General features: G+C 38.5%; 1 protein-coding gene across 4 annotated transcripts in view; it reads right to left on the bottom strand.

Moving 5' to 3' along the window:
- Positions 1-26,850, bottom strand: part of GPR156 (G protein-coupled receptor 156) — an 88,925-nt gene that overhangs the window by 43,240 nt on the left and 18,835 nt on the right. For all 4 annotated transcript variants that reach the window (XM_068546669.1, XM_068546670.1, XM_068546671.1 and 1 more), the window contains exons 2-3: positions 16,797-17,279; positions 16,444-16,580 (exon numbers count right to left, since the gene is read on the bottom strand). In XM_068546669.1, coding sequence (XP_068402770.1) covers positions 16,444-16,580; positions 16,797-16,892 — 233 coding nt within the window. In that variant the 5' untranslated portion in view covers positions 16,893-17,279. The remainder of the gene's footprint in view (positions 1-16,443; positions 16,581-16,796; positions 17,280-26,850) is intronic.

Genomic DNA, 26,850 nt, shown 5'->3' with positions numbered 1-26,850 from the left:
CAAATCAAAACCACAAAACCACTTTATATACACTAGGATGGCTAGAATAAAGAAGACAGATAATAACAAGTGTCGGCAATGATGTGGAGGGAACTGGAACCCTCAAACATTGCTAGTGAGACTGTAAAATGCTAGAGCTACTTTGGAAAAGAGCTCAGCATTTATGTAAACACAGAGCCACCACATGACGCAGAAATTTCACTCCTAGACATACACCCAAGATAAAGGAAAACATAATGTCCACACAAAAACTTATACATGAATCTTCATAGCAGCATATTATTCATAATAGACAAAAAAGGGGAAATAACCAAATATCTATCAGCTGATAATTGGATAAACAAAATGTGGAATATTCATGCAACAGAATGTTATTCAGCCATAAAAAGGAATGAAGTGTTGCTTCATACTACAACATGGATGAACCTTGCAATCATTATGCTAAGATTACGCTAAGTGAAAGAAGCCAGATACAAAGGGCCACATGTTGTATGACTCCATTTATATGTATTGTCCAGATTAGGCAAATTTATAGAGATAGAAGGTAGATTAGTAGTTGCTAGAGGCTGGGGGAGGGAAGAAATAGGGAGGGACTGATAACAGGTATGAGGTTTCTTTTCAGAGTAATGAAATTATTCTGGAATTAGATAGTGATGATAATTGTCCAACCTTCTGAATTGTACACTTTAAAAAGATGAATTTCCGGCTTCCCTGGTGGCGCAGTGGTTAAGAATCCACCTGCCAATGCAGGAGACACGGGTTCAAGCCCTGCTCTGGGAAGATCCAACATGCCTCAGAGCAACTAAGCCCATGAGCCACAACTACTGAGCCTGCACTCTAGAGTCCGTGAGCCACAACTACTGAGCCCGTGTGCCACAACTACTGAAGTCTGCAGGCCTAGAGCCCGTGCTCCACAGCAAAAGAAGCCACCACAACGAGAAGCCCGCGCACCACAACGAATAGTCCCCGCTTGCCGCAACTAGAGAAAGCCCGCATGCAGCAACGACGACCCAATGCAGCCAAAAATTAATTAATTAATTATTTTTAAAAAAGATGAATTTCATGGTGTGTGAATTATATCTCAAAAGAATAAGTATATTCTTATTGTTATCTTATGTGTCTGAGGAATTCTTACCCATGGAGATTTGAGAAAGACTCTCCTTACCAATAACATTTCTATTTTACTACTGTTTGCTGTATATCTCTCACAAAACTAGGCCACCTCCTTCCCTTTCTGGTAAGAATCTAAAGCCCAGGGTAAAGTCTCACAATGTGCCAGAATGAAACATCTGGCTTTCGTCACCTTTACTAAAGAAGGATATGAGGAAAATAAATAAATTCTGGAGAAGAAAAGCTGAGTGGCAGAGTCTCTAAAGAATGGGGACAGACCACTCTGCAGCCTGGAAAGGAGAAGACCAATGGGGATGTCATAGAAACCTATTAAATCACAAAGAGATCTTGTGTATACTAGAAGGAAATCCTGGAATACTTGAAAGAGATGATACCATTTAAAGGTTCAGAAATGCAAAGTTAGGACATGAAAAATAAAGTAACAACTTCACAAAACAGGTAATGATCTAAGGATGATCATTATCATTATTCCCCTGAAAGATAGTACAGGCAATAAAATACAGTTTTAAGGAAATGGCCCTATAGTAGATTATTTTATCAAAATAAGTTACTACTAATAGGAGTTTTAATTTTTTTCTTTAAAATTTCAAAAGATTTTAATTGTGGTAAAATAAAAATAAAATTACATACAATAAAACAACATAAAATTTACCATCTTAACCCTGTTTAAGTGTACAGTTCAGTAGTATTAATTATATTGACATTGTTGTGTAACCAATCTCCAGAACTTTTTCAACTTGCAAAACTGAAACTCTATACCCATTAAACAATAATTTCCCATTTCTCCCTCCCTCCCCTCAGCCCCTAGCAACAACCATTTTATTTTCTATTTCTATGAGTTTGACTACCCTTGATATCTCATATAAGTAGATGCATACAGTATTTGTCTTTTTGTGAGTGGCTTATTTCACTTAATGTCCTCAAGATACATCCGTGTTGTAACATATGTCAATTTCCTTCCCTTTTAAGGCTGAATAATATTCTATTGCATGTATATCTCACATTTTGTTTATCCATTCATCTGTCAGTGGACACTTGGATAGCTTGTTTTTTGGGGGCAGGGGGGTAGATGGGACCAAATACTAAAGTTGATATCCAGAGGATTAACCTGTCTTCTCCTAATAAGGTGCTTGGTATCACTATCAGAGACAGAAAGATGGTCAGAATTGGGGCTCAAATGGTGGCCAAAGAGGTTAGACCAGAATTCAGGCGTCTAGGCAGACTCATAGGATTAACACACACAAACCAGATACTGGGAGCATGAAAGGAAGAAGAAGCAGTGGTAATTTAGGGATTGAACATGCAAGGATATCTAAAACCAGGAGATCTTGGTACAACATTGTGAATCAACTATATTTCAATTAAAAAAATTAAAAAAAAAAGTAAAACCAGGACATCACTTTGAGGAAGAGAAATACAGAAGAAAGAGTCAACAAGGGACTTCCCTGGCAGTCCAGTGGTTAAGACTTCGCCTTCCAATGCAGGAGGTGTGGGTTCAATCCCTGGTCGGGGAGCTGAGATCCCACATGCCTCACGGACAAAAAACCAAAATATAAAACAGAAGCAATATTGTAACAAATTCAATAAAGACTTCAAAAAAAATTAAAAAAAAAAAAAGAAAGAGTCAACAAAATAGTGAACTATGAGTGAGAATCAAAGTCTGCCAAGCAGGGTCAGGAAGTACAGAAAATTAGCAGAGGACCCAGTGAGTGAGGGGTTGTACCAGAAAGGGAGGGTATACTACAGGCTAGTGTAGGTATCTAAGGGAGAGGTCTAGGATTCTAGCAGGCAGTATGCCACCAGGAAAGGAATGAACAGACTCTAAATAGACACTGGCTGCTCCCCTCTGGCCTCTGCCCTAGGGCATGTTGATTTGATAAGAGAGAGGGGGAAAATGAAAATAGATAGGCCATCCAGAGAAAACCGTAATTCAAAAAGATACATGCACCCCAGTGTTCATTGCAGTGCTATTCACAATAGCCAGGACATGGACGCAACCTAAATGTCCATCAACAGAGGAATGGATAAAGAAGATGTGGTACATATACACAGTGGAATATTACTCAGCCATAAAAAAGAACAAAATAATGCCATTTGCAGCAACATGGATGCACCCAGAGATTCTCATACTGAGTGAAGTAAGTCGACAGAGAAAGACAAATATATGATAGCGCTTATATGTGGAATCTAAAAAAAGACTACAAATGAACTTATCTACAAAACCAAAATAGAAGTCATGGCTGGCAGGAGGCTATTGAAGTGATAGTTACAGATACAGTTGCACAGAGGCTTCATAGCATGGTGTTTACGAGCATGTGCTTTGAGATCTCACTGCTTGAGTTATACCTACCCTTTAGCATTATGATTCTGGGTAAGAAATTCAACTTCTCACTTTACTTCTTTAAAATTGGGATGCTGGTATACCAACCATTATCATACATCTACTTGATGGTACACTACAAGGATGTTATGAGAATTAAGGGAATTTTATGTGTAAAATATTTAGAAAATGGCCTGGCATATATTGTACTAACTTCATAATAAAAAAAAAAAAACAAAATAGATTTACAGATATAGAAAATAAACTTATGGGGGCTTCCCTGGTGGCACAGTGGTTAAGAATCCGCCTGCCAGTGCAGGGGACACGGGTTCAAGCCCTGGTCCGGGAAGATCCCACATGCTGTGGAGCAACTAAGCCCATGCGCCACGACTACTGAGCCATGCTCTAGAGCCCGCGAGCCACAACTACTGAGCCCGTGTGCCACAACTACTGAAGCCCGCGTGCCTAGAGCCCATGCTCTGCAACAAGAGAAGTCACTGCCATGAGAAGCCTGTGCACCGCAACAAAGAGTAGCCCCTGCTCGCTGCAACTAGAGAAAGCCCGCGAGCAACAATGAAGACCCAACGCAGCCAAAAATAAAATAAATAAATTTATAAAAAAAAAAAAAAAAAAGAAAAGAAACTTAGGGTTACCAGGGAGTGGGAAGGGGAGGGATAAATTGGAAGACTGGGATTGACGCATACACACTACCATATATAAAATACATAACTAATAAGGACCTATTGTATAGCACAAGGAATTCTACTCAATACTCTGTAATGGCCTATATGGGAAAAGAATCTAAAAAAGAGTGTATATATGTATTTGTATAACAGATTCACTTTGCTGTAACCTGAAACTAATACAACATTGTAAATCAATTATACCCCAATAAAATTTTTTTTTTAAAAACAGTAAATAGATAGGCCAGATCTAGGAAATTTATACTGCATTCTGGAGCTGACTCCCAACATCCAAAACGGTGCGGCTACTTTGATTTCCATCCAGACTGGTGTCAATATTGGCATGGGTTGGATTTGGTAAGGCTGCAGGGATATCTACACAGCGGGGATGCCTGGGGTCCAGAGAGTGTTAGTTATAGCCTGAAAGTTGTTAGTGGGGCCTGCTGTAATATGAATTTAGTACTAATTTAGACCACTTATTTTCTTGTGCCTACAGCCAAACTATGCCCAGATTCCAGGGGTGGGACCAAACTGATAGTTGAAAGTTAATGGGTGGGGGGGCAGATACAAAAAGAAGAAGGGTATAGAGGTTAGAAGACAATCAGTTCTTTGCAATCCTAGGCTATACAGTAATGTTACTGGTCCACTGTGAAATTTCTCAGGATGAGACATAACTGTTCAGATATTACATACACAATATTACCAGCTTGTTTTTCTTTTCTCTCTTTCTTCTTCTTTTGAAGAGTTTAGAGTATATAAGTACGATGTGCAGGAAAAACATGTTCCTAGAAAATTATATTCACAGATAAGCTTCTCTAATTTGCCATTTCTTCTCTGCTGAGGCATGTTTTCCAGCAAACAAAATGCACTAATAAATCTATCAGGGACAGGAAGGCAGTGGGGGACAGCTGCAGCCACAGTATCCAGGAGTGACAATGATTAATTCCTACATCTGCTCAGTCAGATAGAAACAAAGGTCACTGTGCATAGATTAGCATCCTGATCACCACCTCCTCCTAACACACACACACACACACACACACACACACACACGCACACGGGAATAGCATCTTCCTCCACTGATCATGGCAAAGCTCAAAATGCCTGAAATATGTCTACTGTCTGAAAACTTCCCTCCCCCCAGAAACCAAGCTCTTTAGTGGGACAGAGATGGAAGAAGGAATAGAATAGGATCAGCAACTGATTAATGTCAGATTACTGTCTAACCTTGTTAACATCCAAATTAAGTGAAAATTTGATGCTCAGCTACATTTACGAAAGCAAAGGGAACAGGAAATTTAAGAACAAATCCTGATGCAGGAATTTGATCAAAGTAAGAAAGGCTATTATGGTGAAGCAGGTGAACACGTGGACATCTGGCATTATGTAAGGAAGGTATTTAGAAGCTGACTCTTTGTCCTCATGTTCAGCAGTCTCCTGAAGACATCGCCACTTCCTATTCATGACTTCTACACTTACAGATCCCTGACAGGTTGACTTTTTAAAAAAAATAATCTTGGACCAGGAAAGGTATTTTTTAAGTGCACAAATTATAAATGTTTAGCTCAGTGAATTATTACAAAGAAAACATCTATGTAACTATCATCCAAGTCAAGAAAAAGAACATTTCAATACCTCAAAACCTCCACTCATAATTATTACCCTTTCCTTCCTCCCTAAAGGTGCACCACTATCTTGACTTCTTTTTTTTCACCAGCTTGACTTTTAACACTATACTTTAGTTATGCCTGCTTTTAAACTGTATTTAAGGGGAAGCATATAGTACATGTTCTTTTGTGGCTAGCTTTTAAAATTTGTTTGTGAGATTTGGCCATGTTTCTGGGTGTTAACTATAACTTGTTCATTTTCATTGTTGAATAGTATTTCATTGCAAGAATGTACCATAACTTATTTATTCCTTTTACTATTAAAGGACAGTTGGGATGACTACAAATAATGCTAGTGTGAATATTCTTTATACAACTTTTGGTATAAATGTGCATACATTTCTCATGGGAATAATTCAGAAGTGGATTTGCTGGATCACAAGGTATATGAATTGTTAATTTTAGAAAATATGCCATATAAGAAAAATAAGTACTAGGGATGTAATGTACAACATGGTAAATATAATTAACACTGCTGTATGTTACATATGAAAGTTGTTAATAGAGTGACTCCTAAGAGTTCTCATCACAAGGAAAAAGTTTTTTTCTATTTCTTTAATTTTGTATCTCTACAAGATGATGGATGGTCACTAAACTTACTGTGATAATCATTTCATGATGTACGTAACAAGTCATAATGCTGTACACCTTAAACTTATATAGTGTTATATGTCAATTATATCTCAATCAACCTGGGAGAAAAAAAATTTTCACAGGAAAAAAAAAGAAGATATATCAAATCACTTTCCAAAGTGGTTGTACCAATTTGCACTCTCACCATGAGCAGATAAGAACTTCACAGCTTCGCATCTTTATCTTATCTTTAAAAATTTAAGTCATTTGGTGTATATCTCATAGTATTAATTTGCTTTTCCCCAGCCATAGGTAACCACCAATATACTTTGTCTATATAGATTTGTCTATTCTAAGCATTTTAATAAATGGAATCATAATATATATGCTCTTCTCAAAAAGGGAAAGAAATCCAAACATAACACTAAAGATAGTCTTCAAATCAAAAGGGAAGAGAACAAAAGAAAAAAGGAACAAAAAAGAACTAAAAAAAAAACCCAAAACAGTTAACAAAATGGCAATAAGTACATACCTATCAATACTTTAAAGGAAAATGAACTAAATGATCCAATCAAGCCGCACAGCACAGGGAGATCAGCTTGGTGCTTTGCGTCCACCTAGAGGGGTGGGATAGGGAGGGTGGGAGGGAGATGCAAGAGGGAGGAGATATGGGGATATATGTATATGTGTAGCTGATTCACTTTGTTATAAAGCAGAAACTAACACAATATTGTAGAGCAATTATACTCCAATAAAGATGTTAAAAAAAAAAGATCCAATCAAAAGACACAGACTGGCTGAACAGATACAAAAACACCACCCATATATATGCTGCCTACAAGAGACTCACTTCAGATCTAAAGACACACAAAACTAAAAGCAAGGGGATGGAAAAAAGAATATTCCATGCAAATGGAAATCAAACAAAAGCTGGGGCAGCAATACTCATGAGACAAAATAGACTTTAAAACAAAAACTGGGGCTTCCCTGGTGGCACAGTGGTTGAGAGTCTGCCTGCCAATGCAGGGGACACGGGTTCGAGCCCTGGTCTGGGAGGATCCCACGTGCCGTGGAGCAGCTAGGCCCGTGAGCCACAGCTACTGAGCCTGAGCGTCTGGAGCCTGTGCTCCGCAACAAGAGAGGCTGCGACAGTGAGAGACCCGTGCACCGCGATGAAGAGTGGCCCCCACTCGCCGCAACTGGAGAAAGCCCTCACACAGAAACGAAGACCCAACACAGCCAAAAATAAAAATAATAAATAAATAATAAATTAAAAAATTAAAAAAAAGAATGACTGGGTCTTGAGGGGCCCAGAATACATCTGGGAAGGGGATAATTTAAAAAAAAAAACAAAAAACAAAAAACAAAAACTGTAGCAAGAACAAAGGAGGTCATTACATAATAATTAAGGGATTGATCCAAGAAGATATAGCAATTATAAATACGTATGTGCTCAACATAGGAGCACATATAAAAACTTTATATTTATATATATAATAAAACATTCCATCCCAAAGCAGCAGAATACACATTCTTTTCAAGTGCACATGGAATATTTTCCAGGATAGATCATTTGTTAGGCCACAAAACAAGTCTCAGGAAATTTAAGAAAACTGAAATCATATCAAGCATCTTTTCTGACCACAATACTATGAGACTAGAAATCAATTACAAGAAAATAACTGCAAAAAACATAAACATGTGGAGTCTAAACAATATGCTACTAAACAACCAAAGGATCACTGAAGAAATCAAAGAAGAAATTTTTTAAAAACCTGAAGACAAAAGAAAATAAAAGCACAACAATCCAAAAACTATGGGATGCAGAAAAAGCAGTTCTAAGAGGGAAGTTTATAGTGATGCAAGCTACTTTAGGAAACAACAAAAAATCTCCAAAAAACAACCTAACCTCATACTTAAAGAAGAACAAACAAAACCCAAAGTTAGTAGAAGGAAAAATAATCATAAAGATCATAGCAGAAATAAATGAAATACAGACTGAAAAACAATAGAAAAGATCAATGAAACTAACAGCTCGTTCTTTGAAAAGACAAACAAAATTGATAAACCTTCAGTCAGACTCATCAAGAAAAAAGGAGAGAGGGCCCAAATCAATAAAATCAGAAATGAAAAATGAGAAGTTACAACTGGCACCACAGAAATACATTCTTGCTGGGTATGGCCACAGGCAAGGCCCTGACTGCTCCTTAACTAGACCATTTCTCAGGGCTATGTTTGCAGTGAGCAACCTTGAGGGATGAGGTAACATACCCCACGCCCCAGACAAAGAATAGGCTTGTTACGACTCACTATAAAAGTGATGAATTCCCCAGGCTTAGGTTCCTTTCCTTTAATGGTAACCCCCTGTGTGTGCAAGTATCATCCGTCATGGGCCCTGCATCATCCCCATGGGACTGATGGCATGGGAACCAGCACAAACCCAACATGAAGCTCTGACTACTGCTTTCTACCATGAGTAATGAAGTACTTTGTTTTTGACCCAAGAGTCTTGTGTCTTTTGCCAGCATAAAACAGTAACAGGCTAAGTTGTTAACTTATAAGTAGGGCAAAATCTCATACCCTACACAATTCTTTTTTTTTTAAATTAATTAATTAATTAATTTATTTATTTTTGGCTGCATTGGGTCTTCGTTGCTGCATGCAGGTTTTCTCTGTGGTGGTGAGTGGGGGCTACTCTTTGTCGAGGTGCGTGGGCTTCTCATTGTGGTGGCTTCTCTTGCTGTGAAGCACAGGCTCTAGGCGTGCGGGCTTCAGTAGTTGCGGCACGCGGGCTTGGTAGTTGTGGTTCACAGGCTCTAGAGCACAGGCTCAGTAGTTGTGGCACACGGGCTTAGTTGCTCCGCGGCATGTGGGATCTTCCTGGACCAGGGCTCGAACCCGTGCCCCCTGCATTGGCAGGCAGATTCTTAACCACTGCGCCACCAGGGAAGCCCCCCTACACAATTCTCATTACTCAAACTTTTTGATTTCCCAGGTAGTAAAACCCCAGATACTGGGGATTATTGTGGGAATGCTACTTTCAATTCTGAGAAGTAACAATATGTAAATAACTACCATCTAAATCATTATCACAAATGACAGTGAGATAAGGTCTTAGAATAAAAGATAGTCCTTTAATTGAACAAGTTTAGCTTCATGCAAAACTTATGACATTGCCCTTGTTTTGTGCATTTCAGAGGAGGCACCAGGAGAGCCTCCCTTTTGACATGAAAGGTCTACTTTGCTCCAAGAGTTAATTTGGTTCTTATTAAATTGCATGAGGAATCTAGGAAAAAAGAGTGCATTCCCCCGTATCAGTCAATAATACCTAGCACACTTAACAGATGGGTTTTAGGTCACCTAGCAGGGCCCTTTGGAAAAGGACACCAAATATGGTATACTTTTTCACTCATGAGAACCTTCTCAGAAAAATAAGAATGTTTATGGACTACATTTTCAATAGCTTTATTGAGTGTAACTGACATACAATAAACTGTATGATTTTTGAAGATTATATGATTTATTAAGTTTTGATATATGTATATACCTGTGAAATATTCGCCACAATCAAGGTAATGAACCATCACCCCCAAAAGTTTCCACATGCCCCTTGGTCATCCCTCCTTCCTGCTCTTCTGTGTTACCCCCCACCTGCAGGCAACCATTCATCTGATCTCTATCACTACAGATTAGTTAACAATAGATTAATTTTCTAGAATTTGTATAATTGGTATTATATAGTATACAATCTTTTTTGCCTGTCTTCCTTCACTCAGCATAATTATTTTGATATCCATCCATGTTGTTCCAAATATTAATAATTATTTTAATACTGAGTAGTATTTCATTGTATGGATATACCAAAATTCGTTCATCCATTCACTTGTTGATGGATATTTGTTATTTCCAGTTTTTGGCTATTACAAATAAAGTTGTTACGAACATGGTATACAAGTATGGTATACATATAGTTTAATTTCTCTGGGTAAAAACCTAAGAGCAGAATGACTGGATCATATTGTAGCCATATGTTGAACTTTTAAAGAAATGTTCAGACTGTTTTCCAAAGTGGTTGTACTATATTACATTCCCACCAGCAGTATATGCCAATTTAGCCAGTCTTTTAAAATTTCAACCATTCTAATAGGTGTGTAGTGGTATTTCATTGTGGTTTTAATATGCATTTCCCTGTGACGAATGGTGTTGACTATCTTTTCACATGTTTATTTGCCATCCATATATCTTCTCTGGTGAAGTGTCTGTTCAAACCTTTCACTCATTTTTTTGTTGTTGTTGGATTGCTTCTTTCATTATCAATTTTTAGTATTATTTATATATTCTGTATACAAGTTGTTTATCAGATACATGACTTGCAGATATTTTCTTCCAGTATGTGGCTTTCTTTTCATTTTCTTAAGTTTCTCTTTAGAAGAGAAGATGCTTCTAATTTTGATGAAGTTCAACTCATCAATGCTTTGTTTTATGGATTTTACTTTTATTGTTGCACCTAATAAATCTTTGCTTATTATAAGGTCAAAAAATTGTTATCCTATGTTTTCTTTGAGAAATTTTACAGTTTCAGATTTTTTTAGATTTGATAGATAGGTCTATGATCCATTTTCAGTTAATTTCTAAATATGGTGCAAGATGTAGATCAAAGTTCATTTCTGCATATGGGTATCCAATTGTTCCAGCACCATTTGTTGAAAAGACTGACTGTCCCTTCTCCACTGAATTGCCTTTGCACCTTTGTTGAAAAGCAGTTTCCCATACATGCATAGGTTTATTTCTGGATTCTATCTGTTCTGTTGATGTATATGTCTATCTTTACCCAATACCAAACTGTCTTCATTACTGTAGCTTTGTAACATCTTGAAATCAGGTGGTCCTAGTCCTCCAACTTTATTCTTCTTTAAAGTTGTTTTGGCTCTTCTAGGTGCTTCATATTTCCATGTGAATCGTAGAACCAGCTTGTCAATTTATACAAAAAAAGGCCAGGGCTTCCCTGGTGGCGCAGTGGCTGAGAATCTGCCTGCCAATGCAGGGGACACGGGTTCGAGCCCTGGTCTGGGAAGATCCCACATGCCGCGGAGCAACTGGGCCCATGAGCCACAATTACTGAGCCTGCGCGTCTGGAGCCTGTGCTCCGCAACGAGAGAGGCTGCGATAGTGAGAGGCCCGCGCACCGCGATGAAGAGTGGCCCCCGCTTGCCACAGCTGGAGAAAGCCCTGGCACAGAAACGAAGACCCAACACAGCCATAAATAAAATAAATAAATAAAATTAAAAAAAAAAAAAAAAAAAAAAAAAGGCCAGCTGAATTGTGATTGTGATTGGGTTTAGTCTATAGATCAATAAGGGGAGAATTAACAATATTGAGTCTTCTAACCCATGAACACAATATGTCTCCATTTATTTAGAATTTCTTTAATATCTCTCAGCAATGTTTTGTAGTTTTCAGTGCACAACTATTTCACATTGTTAGATTTATCCCTAAATATTTCATATTTTTTATGCTACTGTAAATGGCATTACTTTTAATTTCACTTTTCAGTTGTTTTTACTATATAGAAATACAGTTGAGTTTTGTACATTGATCTTGTACCCTGCAATCTTGTTAAACTAATTTATTAGTTCTAATTGTTTTAAAAAAAAATAGATTCCATTGAATTTTCTATATAGATGATCAGGTAACCTGAAGGTAAGCCATTTTAGTTCTTCCTTTCTAAGTTAGGTGACTTTTATTTCTCTTTGCATTGGCTAAAACCTTCACTGTTGAATAGAACTGGTGAGAGCAGACATCTTGCTTCTGGTCACAATGGGAAAGCATTTAGTCTTCTACCATTAAAAATGGTAGGGAGTTAAGTTGAGGGAGTTCTTTTCTATTTTACTTTGTTGAGATTTTATCAGAAATGGATGTTGAACCTTGATGTTGTCAAATGCTCTTTCTATGCCTATTAAGATGATCATATGGTTTTCTTTTTTAGTTGGTAAACATGGTGTATTATATTGATTGATATATGGATGTTAAAACAACTTTGCATTCCTGGAATAAACTTCACTTTGTCATGATGAATTATCCTTTTGATATTGGTTGGACTCAATTTGTTAAAATTTTGTTTAGAATTTCGGATCTATGTTCATGAGCCTATAGTTTTTTTCTCTTCTAAATTCTTTGTTTCCTAACTCATTAGAATAAGTTAGGAAATGCTTCCTTATTTTCAGTTTCTTAGAAGAGTCTGTGTAGAACTAGTAATATTTCTACAATACAGGCACAGTTTAGCAGGGTGCCTCTGGCTCAGGGTCTCTCACAAGTATACCCCTTGGTGAGCCATGGCTGCAGTCCTCCAAGGCTCGACTGGGGGAAAATCTGCTTCCAAGTGTATTCACACTGCTCTTAGCAGGACTCAAGATCTATTTTGAAGCTCACTGACATGGCTGTTAATAAGCCTCAGGTCCTTGATGGCCACAGACTGGAAACATCAGCTCCTGGCCATGTGGGCCTCTCCGCAGGGCAGCTCACAAAATGGAAGGTGGCATCCCTCACAGTGAGTGAGTGAAAGAGTGAGAGGGATCCAAGTTGGAAGCCATAGTCTTTTTGTAACCTTATCCCAAGTGACTAATAAGCAAATCAGTCAGTCCAGCCCATACTCAAGGAGAAGAGATTTCACAATATTGTGACTACCAGGAGGTAGGACTTATTGGAGAACATTTTAGAGACTGCCTACCAAAGTTGCTCATGATATTAACTTATTTTCCTTCTAATATCTATAGAATCTTTAGTGATGACAGCTCTTTCTTCCTTACTTGGGTAGTTATATATTCTCTTTTATTTTCCTGGTCACTTGGTCTAGAAGTTGGTCAATCTTATTGATCTTCATAAAGTTTTTGGTTTTACTGTTTTTTTCTGTTGCTTTTCTGTTTTTCATTTTACCAGTTTCCACTCTGATTTTTATTATTCCTTTCTTCTGCTTATTTGGGGACTCAGCTGCTCTTGTTTTCTGTTTTGTAAGGTGGACCTTTCTTCTTTATAATATGGAGTGTAGTGCTCTAATTTCCCCTGAAGTACTGCTTTAATGGCATCCAAAAATTTTTGATATATTGTGTTTTCACCCTCATTCAGTTGAAAATACTTTCTAGTTTCCCTTCTGATTTCTTCTTTGACCATGGGTTATTTTAAAGTGTTCTATTTAGTTTCCAAATATTTCAGAATTTTCCAGAGATCTCTCTGTTACGGATTTCTAATTTAATTCCATTCTGGTCAGAGAACATACTTTGTATAATTTGAATCCTTTTAAATTTAATAAGATCTTCTCTATGGCCCAGAAGATGATCTATCTTGGTAAATGTTCTGTGTGTACTTGAAAAGAATGTGTATTCTGCTGTTGTTGGGTGTAGGATTATGCAAAGGTCAATTAGGTCAAGTTGGTTGATGGAGTTGTTCAAGTCTTCTGTATCTTTACTGATTTTCTCTTGTAGACTACATTTTAAAATGTTATCAAAAATGCAGTATTGGTGACTGAACTTGAACATTGCTACATTATTTTTATTTTATTAAAATGTTTTTCTTACTCTGGCACACACATGCATGTGTGTGCACACACAGAGTCACAGTCACAAATTTAGAGACCACAAAACTGGAGTGAAATGAGGGATCTAACTCTGATGCTGCACCTTTGAACAAATTTTACTATTTAAGAAAGCACTTTTGAAACTGGGTTATTTTATGTTTCCTTGTCTGACCTTGTAAGCTACTTAACTGCAAAATGTGTTTTTATTCACAGTGCCTCTTAATATGTTATTTTTTATGCCAAGTCATGCTCCCGCTGAAAGCAAGACAGGCAACAAAATCTTTAGTAGAATGAAACAAATATAGGTGCTTCTACTATAACACTGTTTACAAGTGTTCAGACATATAAATGCTTTTAAAAAAACCTCGCATTCTACAAAATTGTGGATAAAAATAATGGGTTATGGGAAAAATAATGTGGGGCCATAACATATGAAACACATTTAACTTTGTAACCAGAATACTAATAAAAAATAATAAGTATCTCAATTAAAATACTAGTACTCAGTAAATATCCACTACCACTTGTACCCAGGATCACAGCTGATTTTTACAGCCTTAAATCTGCAAGACATAGGTCCTTAAGGGCATTCACCTCCAATAGATAACATTGTCATCAAAATCTAATTTGGATCTGTGTTTTCTTCAGCAATCAATTGTTTTTAAATACGAGGGAAATGTCTTCTTCATGTCTTCATCTACTCCTGCAACTTCATCAGATAGTGTCACATTGTAGGTAGACTACCAGTTCTTGAAGCCATTAAACCAGCTACTGCTTGCGCTGCTATCATATTATTCTTAGCTTAAGGCTTCCTTCTTTAACTGTAAGAAAGCTTGCCCCTGGATGCTTTAAACTATTGACTAGTTGGGGAAAAAATTACATATGAACCAATGATGTTATTTTCTTATTTGCCAATTGGGTACTAACTTGCATTACAGAAATGTGTTGTAACTGAAAACAGTATATACTCCATAGTTTTCTAACCTTGAAATATGTGATTTTCCTAGTCATTTTCTTGGCAGCAGCTACTGTTGGGATTTAAATCTCCTTACTCCCAGGATCACTGAAAACATATTTACTGAGCACTTATTATGTTCCAGTCTGTTCTAAATGCTGGAGACAGTGGTGAGCATGAGAGACAAGGTCCTTGTGTTCACAGACTTTACATTCTGGTGGGGGATGCAGACAATAAACAGGTAAATCAATAAATATGGTACTATCAGAGAGTGATATTTGCTATGAAGAAAATAAAACAGGGTGATGGGATATGGCATGAGACGTAGGGGGTTGGGTGGCCATTCTGTAGAGAGGCTACCTTAGATAGGATGATCAGGGAAATCCTCCCTAAAGAGATGACATTTGAGCCAAGACCTATCAGATGAGAAGGAACTAGTCATGGGATGATCTGGAGAAGACTGTCAGGCAGTGGGAACAGTAAAGTGACAGTAAATCAAAGGCCTTAAGATGGGAGTGGGCTTAGTGTATTTGAGGAACAGAATGAAAAGTGGCTGGGGAAGCTTCAGGGGTGCACCCAGGGCCAGGTGCCACGCCTCAATGCCATGCTGAGGTTGACCCAGCAGATCAAGCCACTGCTGCCTAACAGTTCCATGTCCTCCAAGCCTCAGATGGCCAGTGGCACCCCAAAATGCCTGCAGACAAATCCAACTGACTGACCCTCATCTGAGTGCCAAACCCAGGCAATGGAGCATAATGCACTTGATCACCACAAAGTGTCAGGCTGCTGTGGGGACAGGCGAGTTTGGCATCTCTGAGGGGGTTGTTGAAATCTGACATGGGCTCTGTCCAGAAATCACCTGCAGACCAGGGAGAGAAGGCTGGAGCAGGGCTTCTCAGGAGGGAGCCTGGGATAGCTGGGGCAGGAGGATGGCACAGAGTGGGAGAGATGGGGTGGGCCTTGAGGGAAGGACTGGATACCAGTGAAGGAAAGATTCTGCAAGTCCCTTCAGAAAAAAGCCATCACTTTGTTTCTTTTGTCAGTCCTGGGTGCCATACGCCCTTACCTGGATGAGCCAGTGACTTTCCAACCAGTCACAACTGTCTAGCAGAATAGCCAGGTAGTGGGGCTTCACTATTTTTACAGAAACCTTAGCTTACCCAGACTGGTTCCAATCGTGCTGCCATAAACTTTAATGTTGCTTTGGAATATTTCTCTACGTGCTCTCTATTTTTAATACAAATACCTCATCTTCTCGGAAAGATCTCACCATCCTTTATGAGGAGAGACTCTTCATTCTCTTCTTTGGATATCCTTATAGTAGTTAGCGCAAGAGTGGGCCAGACCTTTCTCCTTCTCAAGAGGGAATTGTACTGCGAGGCCAGGCCTCCTTCAGGGACAGCTTCTCACATAGTTTAATGCCACAGTAGGACACAAGCTTTGCTGATACCAGCCAGCAGCTCGTGGTGCCAAAATGACACTAATACTCTGGGTTTCATGTTTCAGGCAACGAGATACGAGAAACTAGGCATGGGGCTGCTTACCTGTTCTTCCTGCAGCGAATTGTGAAGCCAAGAAAGAAGGCTATCAGCAGAAGTCCACAGCTGAGGAAAGTCCAAACAACACCCAAGAGGGCAGGAGATAATGAAGAAATGGTCTTACTGCTGTGGCGGGAAGAGGTCTGAGAACAGAATGAAGAGAAGCTGTTAGGAACGAAGGCTCTTCTATAGATCAAACATGAACTGCCCCCATCACCTCCAGAGCTGGGACATATATGTCCTGCATAAGCATTTCCTCCTCGTACTTCTCCCCCCTCCACCACCACTACCATCATCAACAATAATAACAACAACGTGTACATCTAAGCAGCCCTGACACCCCATGGCTGCTCACTTACAATTGTTGTCCTGCAGAGATCATGAAGGGGTCTCCGCTCCAGCTCCTGGCCAGGAAAACCGTCACACAATTCAGAGCAGTTTATTTCAGGCTCCATGTCATCATATGCCTCTCTTGGTATGTGCTTATTCACAGTCTTGCTTGGTCACCCACCAGTAGATAACCAGAAGATCTTTGAGTAAAACAGAAGAGCAACTCCAATCTTTTCTTCAGAGGTGCCATTTTGAAGCTGGCTCCTGGGGCAGAATCTGGGACGAACAATCCATTCAGGTGGAAGCGGAGAGTTATTTCACTAAAGCTCCTTCATCAGACACCCTCCAGGCTCTCCGGGTCCCCTGCTGCCAGTGAAGACCATGTAACTCAAGAGTGGGCATCTTAGTAACCATTAAGTCACACACTGCGATGATTCTGGCTTGCCACCAGATGGCAGTTGCTGCTCCAAGTACTCCCACACAGGTCTCAAAGGAGAAGAAAGCAATTAAACCTGTTAACAAAAAAATGTTATTTATATATAACACACACAAATAAACACAAACACACACATATATGTAAATGGCTTATTACAGAAGTTTTAAAATATTTTACACATTTTAACTATATATTTTTATTGTATGTAGTTATATACATTATTATATATAACCAAGGTTTAAAATATAGTATATATCTAAATAAATATATTTCAAAACCTCTTTAATAAACAACACTTTAAAAACAAAGACAAAGCACACCTAACAATTTATAGATATACAGCTCTACAGTCCCTCTTCTGATCCCCTTTATGGTCCAGCACTACAAAAATTTCAGTTTCGGGCTTCCCTGGTGGCGCAGTGGCTGAGAATCTGCCTGCCAATGCAGGGGACACGGGTTCGAGCCCTGGTCTGGGAAGATCCCACATGCCGCGGAGCAACTAGGCCCGTGAGCCACAACTACTGAGCCTGCGCGTCTGGAGCCTGTGCTCTGCAACAAGAGAGGCCGCGACAGTGAAAGGCCCGCGCACCGCGATGAAGAGTGGCTCCCACTCGCCACAACTAGAGAAAGCCCTCGCACAGAAACGAAGACCCAACACAGCCAAAAATAAATAAATAAATTTATTTTTAAAAAATTTTAGTTTCAATATGTGAACACTCTTCCTTTTTTCCCTAGTGGAAACCCCCCTGCCCTTCCAAGATCTTTCTATGCAACCTAGGGAGTAAGCTCTGTCTGATCCTGGGTGGTGGTAGGCTCAGGTGCCCCATGCTGTCTGCATATACATTGTCTGTTGGTTGGTCCTGTTCCTCCTGTTAGCTCAGTGAGGGGAGGAACATTCTATGCCCAGTCAGCTGGGATCTCAAAAGGATATGCAAGCCCTTTGCCAAGAGTTTTCTGTTTGTTTATTTTTAAACTGTTAGACTACTAGAAGTGGGATAGGCTACTCAGGTAATAGGGAGAGAAACTGAGGGTTCTAAGAATTCCCACAGAGTGAGCGAGTGGCCAGAGCATGGTGTTATTTCTCTCAGAAGATGATTGCAATATGAATACTGTGATCTAAAAAAAGCTCTACCTTGCAGAACAAAAGTACAAATGCTCAAAAGTAGAGAGGCTTAAATTAACTCCAGCAGAAAAGGCAGACATGTCCCCAATACTTTAAAGCAATCTATCCTGTAACAGAGAAACAGATTTGAAATTTTACCAGTGGGAATTTAAAAAAGGATGCCACTTCTGCTTCGTGTTTCTGAAACAGCTTAGCACAGTTTTCTTTTATTGTGGAGTAAACTTGGAAGAGGAAAAAAATCAATTATTATTATTCCAATAGCCACTGAATACAGGACTTGTGTTCAAGCCAGAACAATAGTGACTGGTGTAGAATGCCATCTTTGGATTCTGCGTGCTTAGACATGAACAATATAGCACCAGGTGCTGCCCATATATTGGCCTCTCATATCTTCCTGAATTATTTACCAGGCTCATTACAATGAAATCCCAAGAGAACTAAAAGCCACTACCTCCTGTCAAGACATTTAAATTCTTGTGAAGTCTGATCAGATTACTGAATGCAAAATTAAGAAGTAAATATAAAAATCTGACTATTTGCATCTTAATTTAGTTGAAAATTTAATTGCTAAAAAGATAATTTTTTTCTTTTTCTTAAAAGTTAGACATCCCCTATTGTGCTTTCTAGCACAGAGCAATATTGGAAGCCACAGGGAGGACTATACTCTATGATGGATTGAAAAATATATTTTTCCTATATTGCCCTTTTAATCATACTCGCAAATAAGTACAGTTACATTTAAACCATTATTAAGTCCCTGTTTGTGTATCCTTACATCATATAGGTGTGTGTGTATATACATAAAACCTCATTTTGTTCTCACAACTGTGTCATGTGAGGTAAACAAGACATCTCCTCGTTTTCACATAAGAAAACTGAAGAGCAGAAAAGCGGAGAATCTTGCTCCAAATATGCAGAGGCGGGACTCAAATTCAGGAGTTTAACTGCAAGGTCAATGTCCTCCCAGTTAATACCCTGCATGGGGCAGACACCCTGGACTGACCTCACCCCAAGAAGACACCAATGGCCTGTTAGGTTTCTTCATGTTTAGTTCTCAGAGCTTCACATCTATGGGTTCTCTGGAGTGTGGCCCACAACAGTATGTCTATATCAGTTACTCTCAACTGGGGCAATTTTGCACCTCCAGAGGACATTTGGCAGTGTCTGGAGACATTGTGGTTGTCAAAACTGAGAGGAAGGTGCTACTGACATGTGGTAGGTAGAGGCCAGGGATGCTGTTAAACATCCTACAATTCACAGAATGGTCCAAATAACAAAGACTTATCCAGCCCCAAATGTCAGTAATGCTAAGGTAGGGAAACCCTGGTCAACACTGTGGATCTCAGAAGGGCTAACAACCTTAAGCCCAAATCATCTTTGGGAGAGTCTGTGAACATGATAGAACTGTCCAGCTGAACATAAATTTCTGAGTACATTCTAAAGGTCATCTTGGACAGACTGAACTCACTGGCATGGAACTTTGAATGCTAGGCACCCCTCCAGTCCATGGATATCCAGTGTAGGAACTTTATAAACCATGATACTAGGCTCCTCCACGGGGCAGGCATTCAATTCCAACATTAGCACACACTTACAGAGATTCACCCATGAAGAAGTGGTGAAACAATGAATGGCTTAGTTATTGAGAGGACAGAGTTGAATGATTTCAAAAAGTATTGAGTGATTGGGAAAGTGGATGGGAAGTAGTGTGTCAGAGGGGATAATAGTGAGGCATTTGACCATAAGATACATACAGAATCCAAGACACAAAGAGAAAGGTCTGCCAGGCTCCTCCAAGAGCAATTCCCGCCCCCACCAAAGTCTATAGAGGTAAACTGTCTAGTCCACAGACAGCAGCAGGCCCAAGAAGATGAAATGGTAGGGCTTACAATTTATTTGACAGAATCCTGCCCGGTGATTAGGATCAGCAAAACAGACACTGCATCAACTACACTGTTCCAAAGAGCAAGATGGTCATTTACAGGTTCACAACTCTCAACAGCCCCCATATCTTTCCACAAAAATCTACCCTATTCTTCTACACATTATTTCTGGCTATTGGAAAACTAGTCCTACAATTACTGTCTTTTAAAAATTTGTTTTGTAGTTGGTACAACTTCTGCTTCTGTTCATGAAGAATTAACTGCTATTGGAATTGCCCTCCTGCTGTAAACACCTCGAAAACCAGACAAAATATACAAAACAACTCTTACCAGATATTGGATAACAGATTTCACAGGACTTTGGAAAACAAATGAGGTGAACCTACAATTGACTGACAGATATAAAGTGAAATATAAATAAATAAATATATCCTTTCAGTGACAATAATTGATCCCAAGTTACTGCTTTAAGGCAGTTCCCAGGCCACAGCACAAGGAGGGAAATCCAAAGAGAGCCTAGAAGTCTTGCTAAGGTAAGGAGAATAGATTGGAGTTTAGGGACATCAGGCAAACAAATTTGTGAGGCAGAGTAATGAAGAAGACGGAGATACCAAGAAAGAGAGTGCTTTGGAAATCTGCAGGGGATCCTCTCAGTCTTTGTCTGAGTATTGATCTAGGCATGTGAGAGGAAACTATTTGAAGTGAAAGAAATAACCACTGGTAGGCAGTAGCTGAACATTTCCTGGAGTTCACACAGGGTTGGGAATACTTTGTGTTCCCACCAGCCAGAGTGGAGAGACCTCATAATATACAGGACATTGGATACAATTCTCATAAAAAAATGGGACTAAATACACCCTAGACTAGAAACTACTCTGGACTTTCCCTAATAATGCTTAAAAGTAAGCCTTAAAAGGATCAGATTGATCCACAAAAAACTTAACTGCATTCCAGAACAAAACACAATGTTCGTTAAAGGAATACAACAAGAGCCAGCACTCAACAACATAAAATTCAAAATGTCCATCATCAATAAAAAATTACCAGGCATACAAAGAAGCAAGAAATAAGATCTATAACAATACACTTTAAAAATTCAATAAAAACATACAGTGGGACTTCCCTGGCGGTCCAGAGGTTAGGACACCACACATCCACTGCAGGGGGCACAGGTTTGATCCCTGGTCAGGGAATTGGGATCCTGCATCCTGTGCAGCGCAGCCAAAAAATAGAAAAAAAATACAGAAATAACAGAAATAATATAATTGGCACATGAGGACTTTAAAACAACTATTATAAATATGCTCAAAGATATAAAACAGAACATAAACAAAATGAAAGGAGAAATGGAGAATACATTTTAAAAACCCAAATAGAATTCTAGAGATTAAAATGCAATTATAAAATTAAAAATATAGTAGATTAGACACTCCAAAAAAAAAAATATTGGTGATCCACCAGAGGGCAGACAGCAGAAGCAAGAAGAACTACAATCCTGCAGCCTGTGGAACAAAAACCACATTCACAGAAAGACAGACAAGATGAAAAGGCAGAGGGCTATATGCCAGATGACGGAACAAGATAAAACCCCAGAAAAGTACCTAAATGAAGTGGAGATAGGCAACCTTCCAGAAAAAGAATTCAGAATAACGATAGTGAAGATGATCCAGGACCTCGGAAAAAGAATGGAGGCAAAGATGGAGAAGATGAAAGAAATGTTTAACAAAGACCTAGAAGAATTAAAAAACAAACAAACAAACACCTAGAAGAGTTAAAGAACAAACAGAGATGAACAATACAATAACTGAAATCAAAAATACACTAGAAGGAATCAATAGCAGAATAACTGAGGCAGAAGAACAGATAAAAAAAAAATTAAAAAAAAAAAAAAGAAGAACAGATAAGTGACCTGGAAGACAGAATGGTGGAATTCACAGCTGCGGAACAGAATAAAGAAAAAAAGAATGAAAAGAAATGAAGGCAGCCTAAGAGACCTCTGGGACAACATTAAATGCACCAACATTCACATTATAGGGGTCCCAGAAAGAGAAGAGAGAGAGAAAGGACCCGAGAAAATATCTGAAGAGATTATAGTCAAAAACTTCCCTGACATGGGAAAGGAAATAGCCAGCCAAATCCAGGAAGTGCAGAGAGTCCCAGGCAGGATAAACCCAAGGAGAAACACGCCAAGACGCATAGTAATCAAATTGGCAAAAATTAAAGACAAAGAAAAAATACTGAAAGCAGCAAGGGAAAATCGACAAATAACATATAAGGGAACTCCCATAAGGTTAACAACTGATTTCTCACCAGAAACTCTACAAGCCAGAAGGGAGTGGCATGATATATTTAAAGTGAAGAAAGGGAAGAATCTACAACCAAGATTACTCTACCCAGCAAGGATCTCATTCAGATTCGACGGAGAAATCAAAAGCTTTACAGACAAGCAAAAGCTAAGAGAATTCAGTACCACCAAACCAGCTCTACAACAAATGCTAAAGGAACTTCTCTAGGCAGGAAACACAGAGAAGAAAAGAACCTACGAAAACAAACCCATAACAATTAAGAAAATGGTAATAGGAACATACATACTGATAATTACCTTAAACGTGAATGGATTTAATGCTCCAACCAAGACACAGGCTTGTTGAATGGATACAAAAACAAGACCCATATATATGCTGTCTACAAGAGACCCACTTCAGACCTAGGGACACATACAGAAAGTGAGGGGAAGGAAAAAGATATTCTATGCAAATGGAAATCAGAAGAAAGCTGCAGTAGCAATACTCATATCAGATAAAATAGACTTTAAAATAAAGAATGTTACAAGAGACAGGGAAGGACACTACATAATGATCAAGGGATCAATCCAAGAAGAAGATATAACAAATATAAATATATATGCACCCAATATAGGAGCACCTCAATACATAAGGCAACTGCTAACAGCTATAAAAGAGGAAATCGACAGCAACACAATAATAGTGGGGGACTTTAACACCTCACTTACACCAATGGACAGATCATCCAAACAGAAAATTAATAAGGAAACACAAGCTTTAAATGACACAATAGACCACACAGATTTAATTGATATTTATAGGACATTCCATCCAAAAACAGATTACAATTTCTTCTCAAGTGCACACAGAACATTCTCCAGGATAGATCACATCTTGGGTCACAAATCAAGCCTCAGTAAATTTAAAAAAAATGAAATCATATCAAGCATCTTTCTGACCACAATGCTATGAGATTAGAAATCAATTACAGGGGAAAAAACGTAAAGAACACAAACACATGGAGGCTAAACAATACATTAGTAAATAACCAAGAGATCACTGAGGAAATCAAAGAGGAAATCAAAAAATACCTAGAGACAAATTACCACGAAAACACGACAATCCAAAACCTATGGGATGCAGCAAAAGCAGTTCTAAGAGGGAAGTTTATAGCAATACAAGCCTCAACAAACACGAAAAATCTCAAATAAACTATCTAACTTTACAACTAAAGGAACTAGAGAAAGAACAAACAAAACCCAAAGTTAGTAGAAGGAAAGAAATCATAAAGATCAGAGCAGAAATAAATGAAATAGAAACAAAGAAAATAGCAAAGATCAATAAAACCAAAAGGTGGTTCTTTGAGAAGATAAACAAAATTGATAAACCATTAGCCAGACTCATCAAGAAAAAGAGGAGAGGACTCAAATCAATAAAATTAGAAATGAAAAACGAGAAGTTACAACAGACACCGCAGAAATACAAAGCATCCTAAGAGACTACTACAAGCAAACCTATGCAAATAAAATGGACAACCTGGAAGAAGTGGACAAATTCTCAGAAAGGTATAACCTTCCAAGACTGAACCAGGAAGAAATAGAAAATATGAACAGACAAATCACAAGTAATGAAATTGAAAGTGTGATTAAAAATCTTCCAACAAACAAAAGTCCAGGACCAGATAGCTTCACAGGTGAATTCTATCAAACAAATAGAGAAGAGCTAACACCCATCCTTCTCAAACTCTTCCAAAAATTGCAGAGGAAGGAACCCCCAAACTCATTCTATGAGGCCACCATCACCCTGACACCAAAACCAGACAAAGATACTACAAAAAAGAAAATTACAGACCAATATCACTGATGAATATAGATGCAAAAATCCTCAACAAAATACTAGCAAACAGGGCTTCCCTGGTGGCGCAGTGGTTAAGAATCCGCCTGCCAATGCAGGGGACACGGGTTCGAGCCCTGGTCCCAGAAGATCCCACATGCCGCGGAGCAGCTGGGCCCGTGAGCCACAATTACTGAGCCTGTGCGTCTGGAGCCTGTGCTCCGCAACAAGAGAGGCCGCGATAATGAGAGGCCCGCGCACTGTGATGAAGAGTGGCCCCCACTTGCCACAACTGGAGAAAGCCCTCGCACAGAAACGAAGACCGAACACAGCCATAAATAAATAAATAAATAAAATTTAAAAGAGATAAGCAAAACATTCTCTCTATAAATTTGATCTTTAAAAAAAAATGTTTAAAAAAAAAAATACCAGCAAACAGAATCCCACAACACATTAAAAGGATCATACACCATTATCAAGTGGGATTTATCCCAGCGATACAAGGATTATTTAATATATGCAAATCAATCAATGTGATATACCAAACTAACAAATTGAAGAATAAAAACCATATGATCATATCAATAAATGCAGAAAAAGCTTTTGACAAAATTCAACACCCATTTATGATAAAAACTCTCCAGAAAGTGGGCATAGAAGGAACCTACCTCAACATAATAAAGGCCATATACGACAAATCCACAGCAAACATCATTCTCAATGGTGAAAAACTGAAAGCATTTCCTCTAAGATCAGGAACAAGACAAGGATGTCCACTCTCGCCACTATTATTCAACGTAGTTCTGGAAGTCCTAGCCATGGCAATCAGAGAAGAAAAGGAAATAAAAGGAATACACATTGGAAAAGAAGAAGTAAAACTGTCACTGTTTGCAGATGACATGATACTATACATAGAGAATCCTAAAGGTGCCACCAGAAAACTATTAGAACTAATCAATGAATTTGGTAAAGCTGCAGGATACAAAATTGATACACAGAAATCTCTTGCATTCCTATACACTAATGATGAAAAATCTGAAAGAGAAATTAAGGAAACACTCCCATTTACCACTGCAACAAAAATAATAAAATACCTAGGAATAAACCTACCTAGGGAGACAAAAGACCTGTATGCAGAAAACTATAAGACACTGACGAAAGAAATTAAAGATGATACTAACAGATGGAGAGATATACCATGTTCTTGGATTGGCAGAATCAATATTGTGAAAATGACTATACTACCCAAAGCAATCTACAGATTCAATGCAATCCCTATCAAATTACCAATGGCATTTTTTACAGAACTAGAACAAATCATCTTAAAATTTGTATGGAGACACAAAAGACCCCGAATAGCCAAAGCAGTCTTGAGGGAAAAAAATGGAGCTGGAGGAATCAGGCTCCCAGACTTCAGACTATACTACAAAGCTACAGTAATCAAGACAGTATGCTACTGGCACAGAAACAGGAATATAGATCAATGGAACAGGATAGAAAGCCCAGAGATAAACCCACGCACCTATGGTCAACTAATCTATGACAAAGGAGGCAAGGATATACAATGGAGAAAAGACAGTCTCTTCAATAAGTGATGCTGGGAAAACTGGACAGCTACATGTAAAAGAATGAAATTAGAACACTCCCTAACACCATACAGAAAAATAAACTCAAAATGGATTAAAGACCTAAATGTAAGACCGGACACAGTAAAACTCTTAGAGGAAAACATAGGAAGAACACTCTTTGACATAAATCACAGCAAGATCTTTTTTGATCCACCTCCTAGAGTAATGGAAATAAAAACAAAAATAAACAAATGGGACCTAATGAAACTTAAAAGCTTTTGCAAAGCAAAGGAAACTACAAACAAGACGAAAAGACAACCCTCAGAATGGGAGAAAATATTTGCAAACGAATCAATGGACAAAGGATTAATCTCCAAAATATATAAACAGCTCATGCAGCTCAATATTAAAAAAACAAACAACCCAATCAAAAAATGGGCAGAAGACCTAAATAGACATTTCTCCAAAGAAGACATACAGATGGCCAAGAGGCACATGAAAAGCTGCTCAACATCACTAATTATTAGAGAAATGCAAATCAAAACTACAATGAGGTATTACCTCACACCAGTAAGAATGGGCATCATCAGAAAGTCTACAATCAACAAATGCTGGAGAGGGTGTGGAGAAAAGGGGACCCTCTTGCACTGTTGGTGGGAATGTAAATTGATACAGCCACTATGGAGAACAGTACGGAAGTTCCTTAAAAAACTTAAAATAGAATTACCATATGACCCAGCAATCCCACTACTGGGCATACAACCAGAGAAAACCATAATTCAAAAAGACACATGCACCCCAATGTTCATTGCAGCACTGTTTACAATAGCCAGGTCATGGAAGTAACCTAAATGTCCATTGACAGACAAATGGATAAAGAATATGTAGTACATATATACAATGGAATGTTACTCAGCCATAAAAAGGAACGAAATTGGGTCATTTGTAGAGACGT

The sequence above is a fragment of the Eschrichtius robustus genome, chromosome 6, assembly GCF_028021215.1.
Source record: "Eschrichtius robustus isolate mEscRob2 chromosome 6, mEscRob2.pri, whole genome shotgun sequence".
Taxonomy (NCBI): domain Eukaryota; kingdom Metazoa; phylum Chordata; class Mammalia; order Artiodactyla; family Eschrichtiidae; genus Eschrichtius; species Eschrichtius robustus.
Note: the sequence above shows the minus strand (reverse complement) of the source record. Positions and strands in the feature narration are given on the sequence as shown.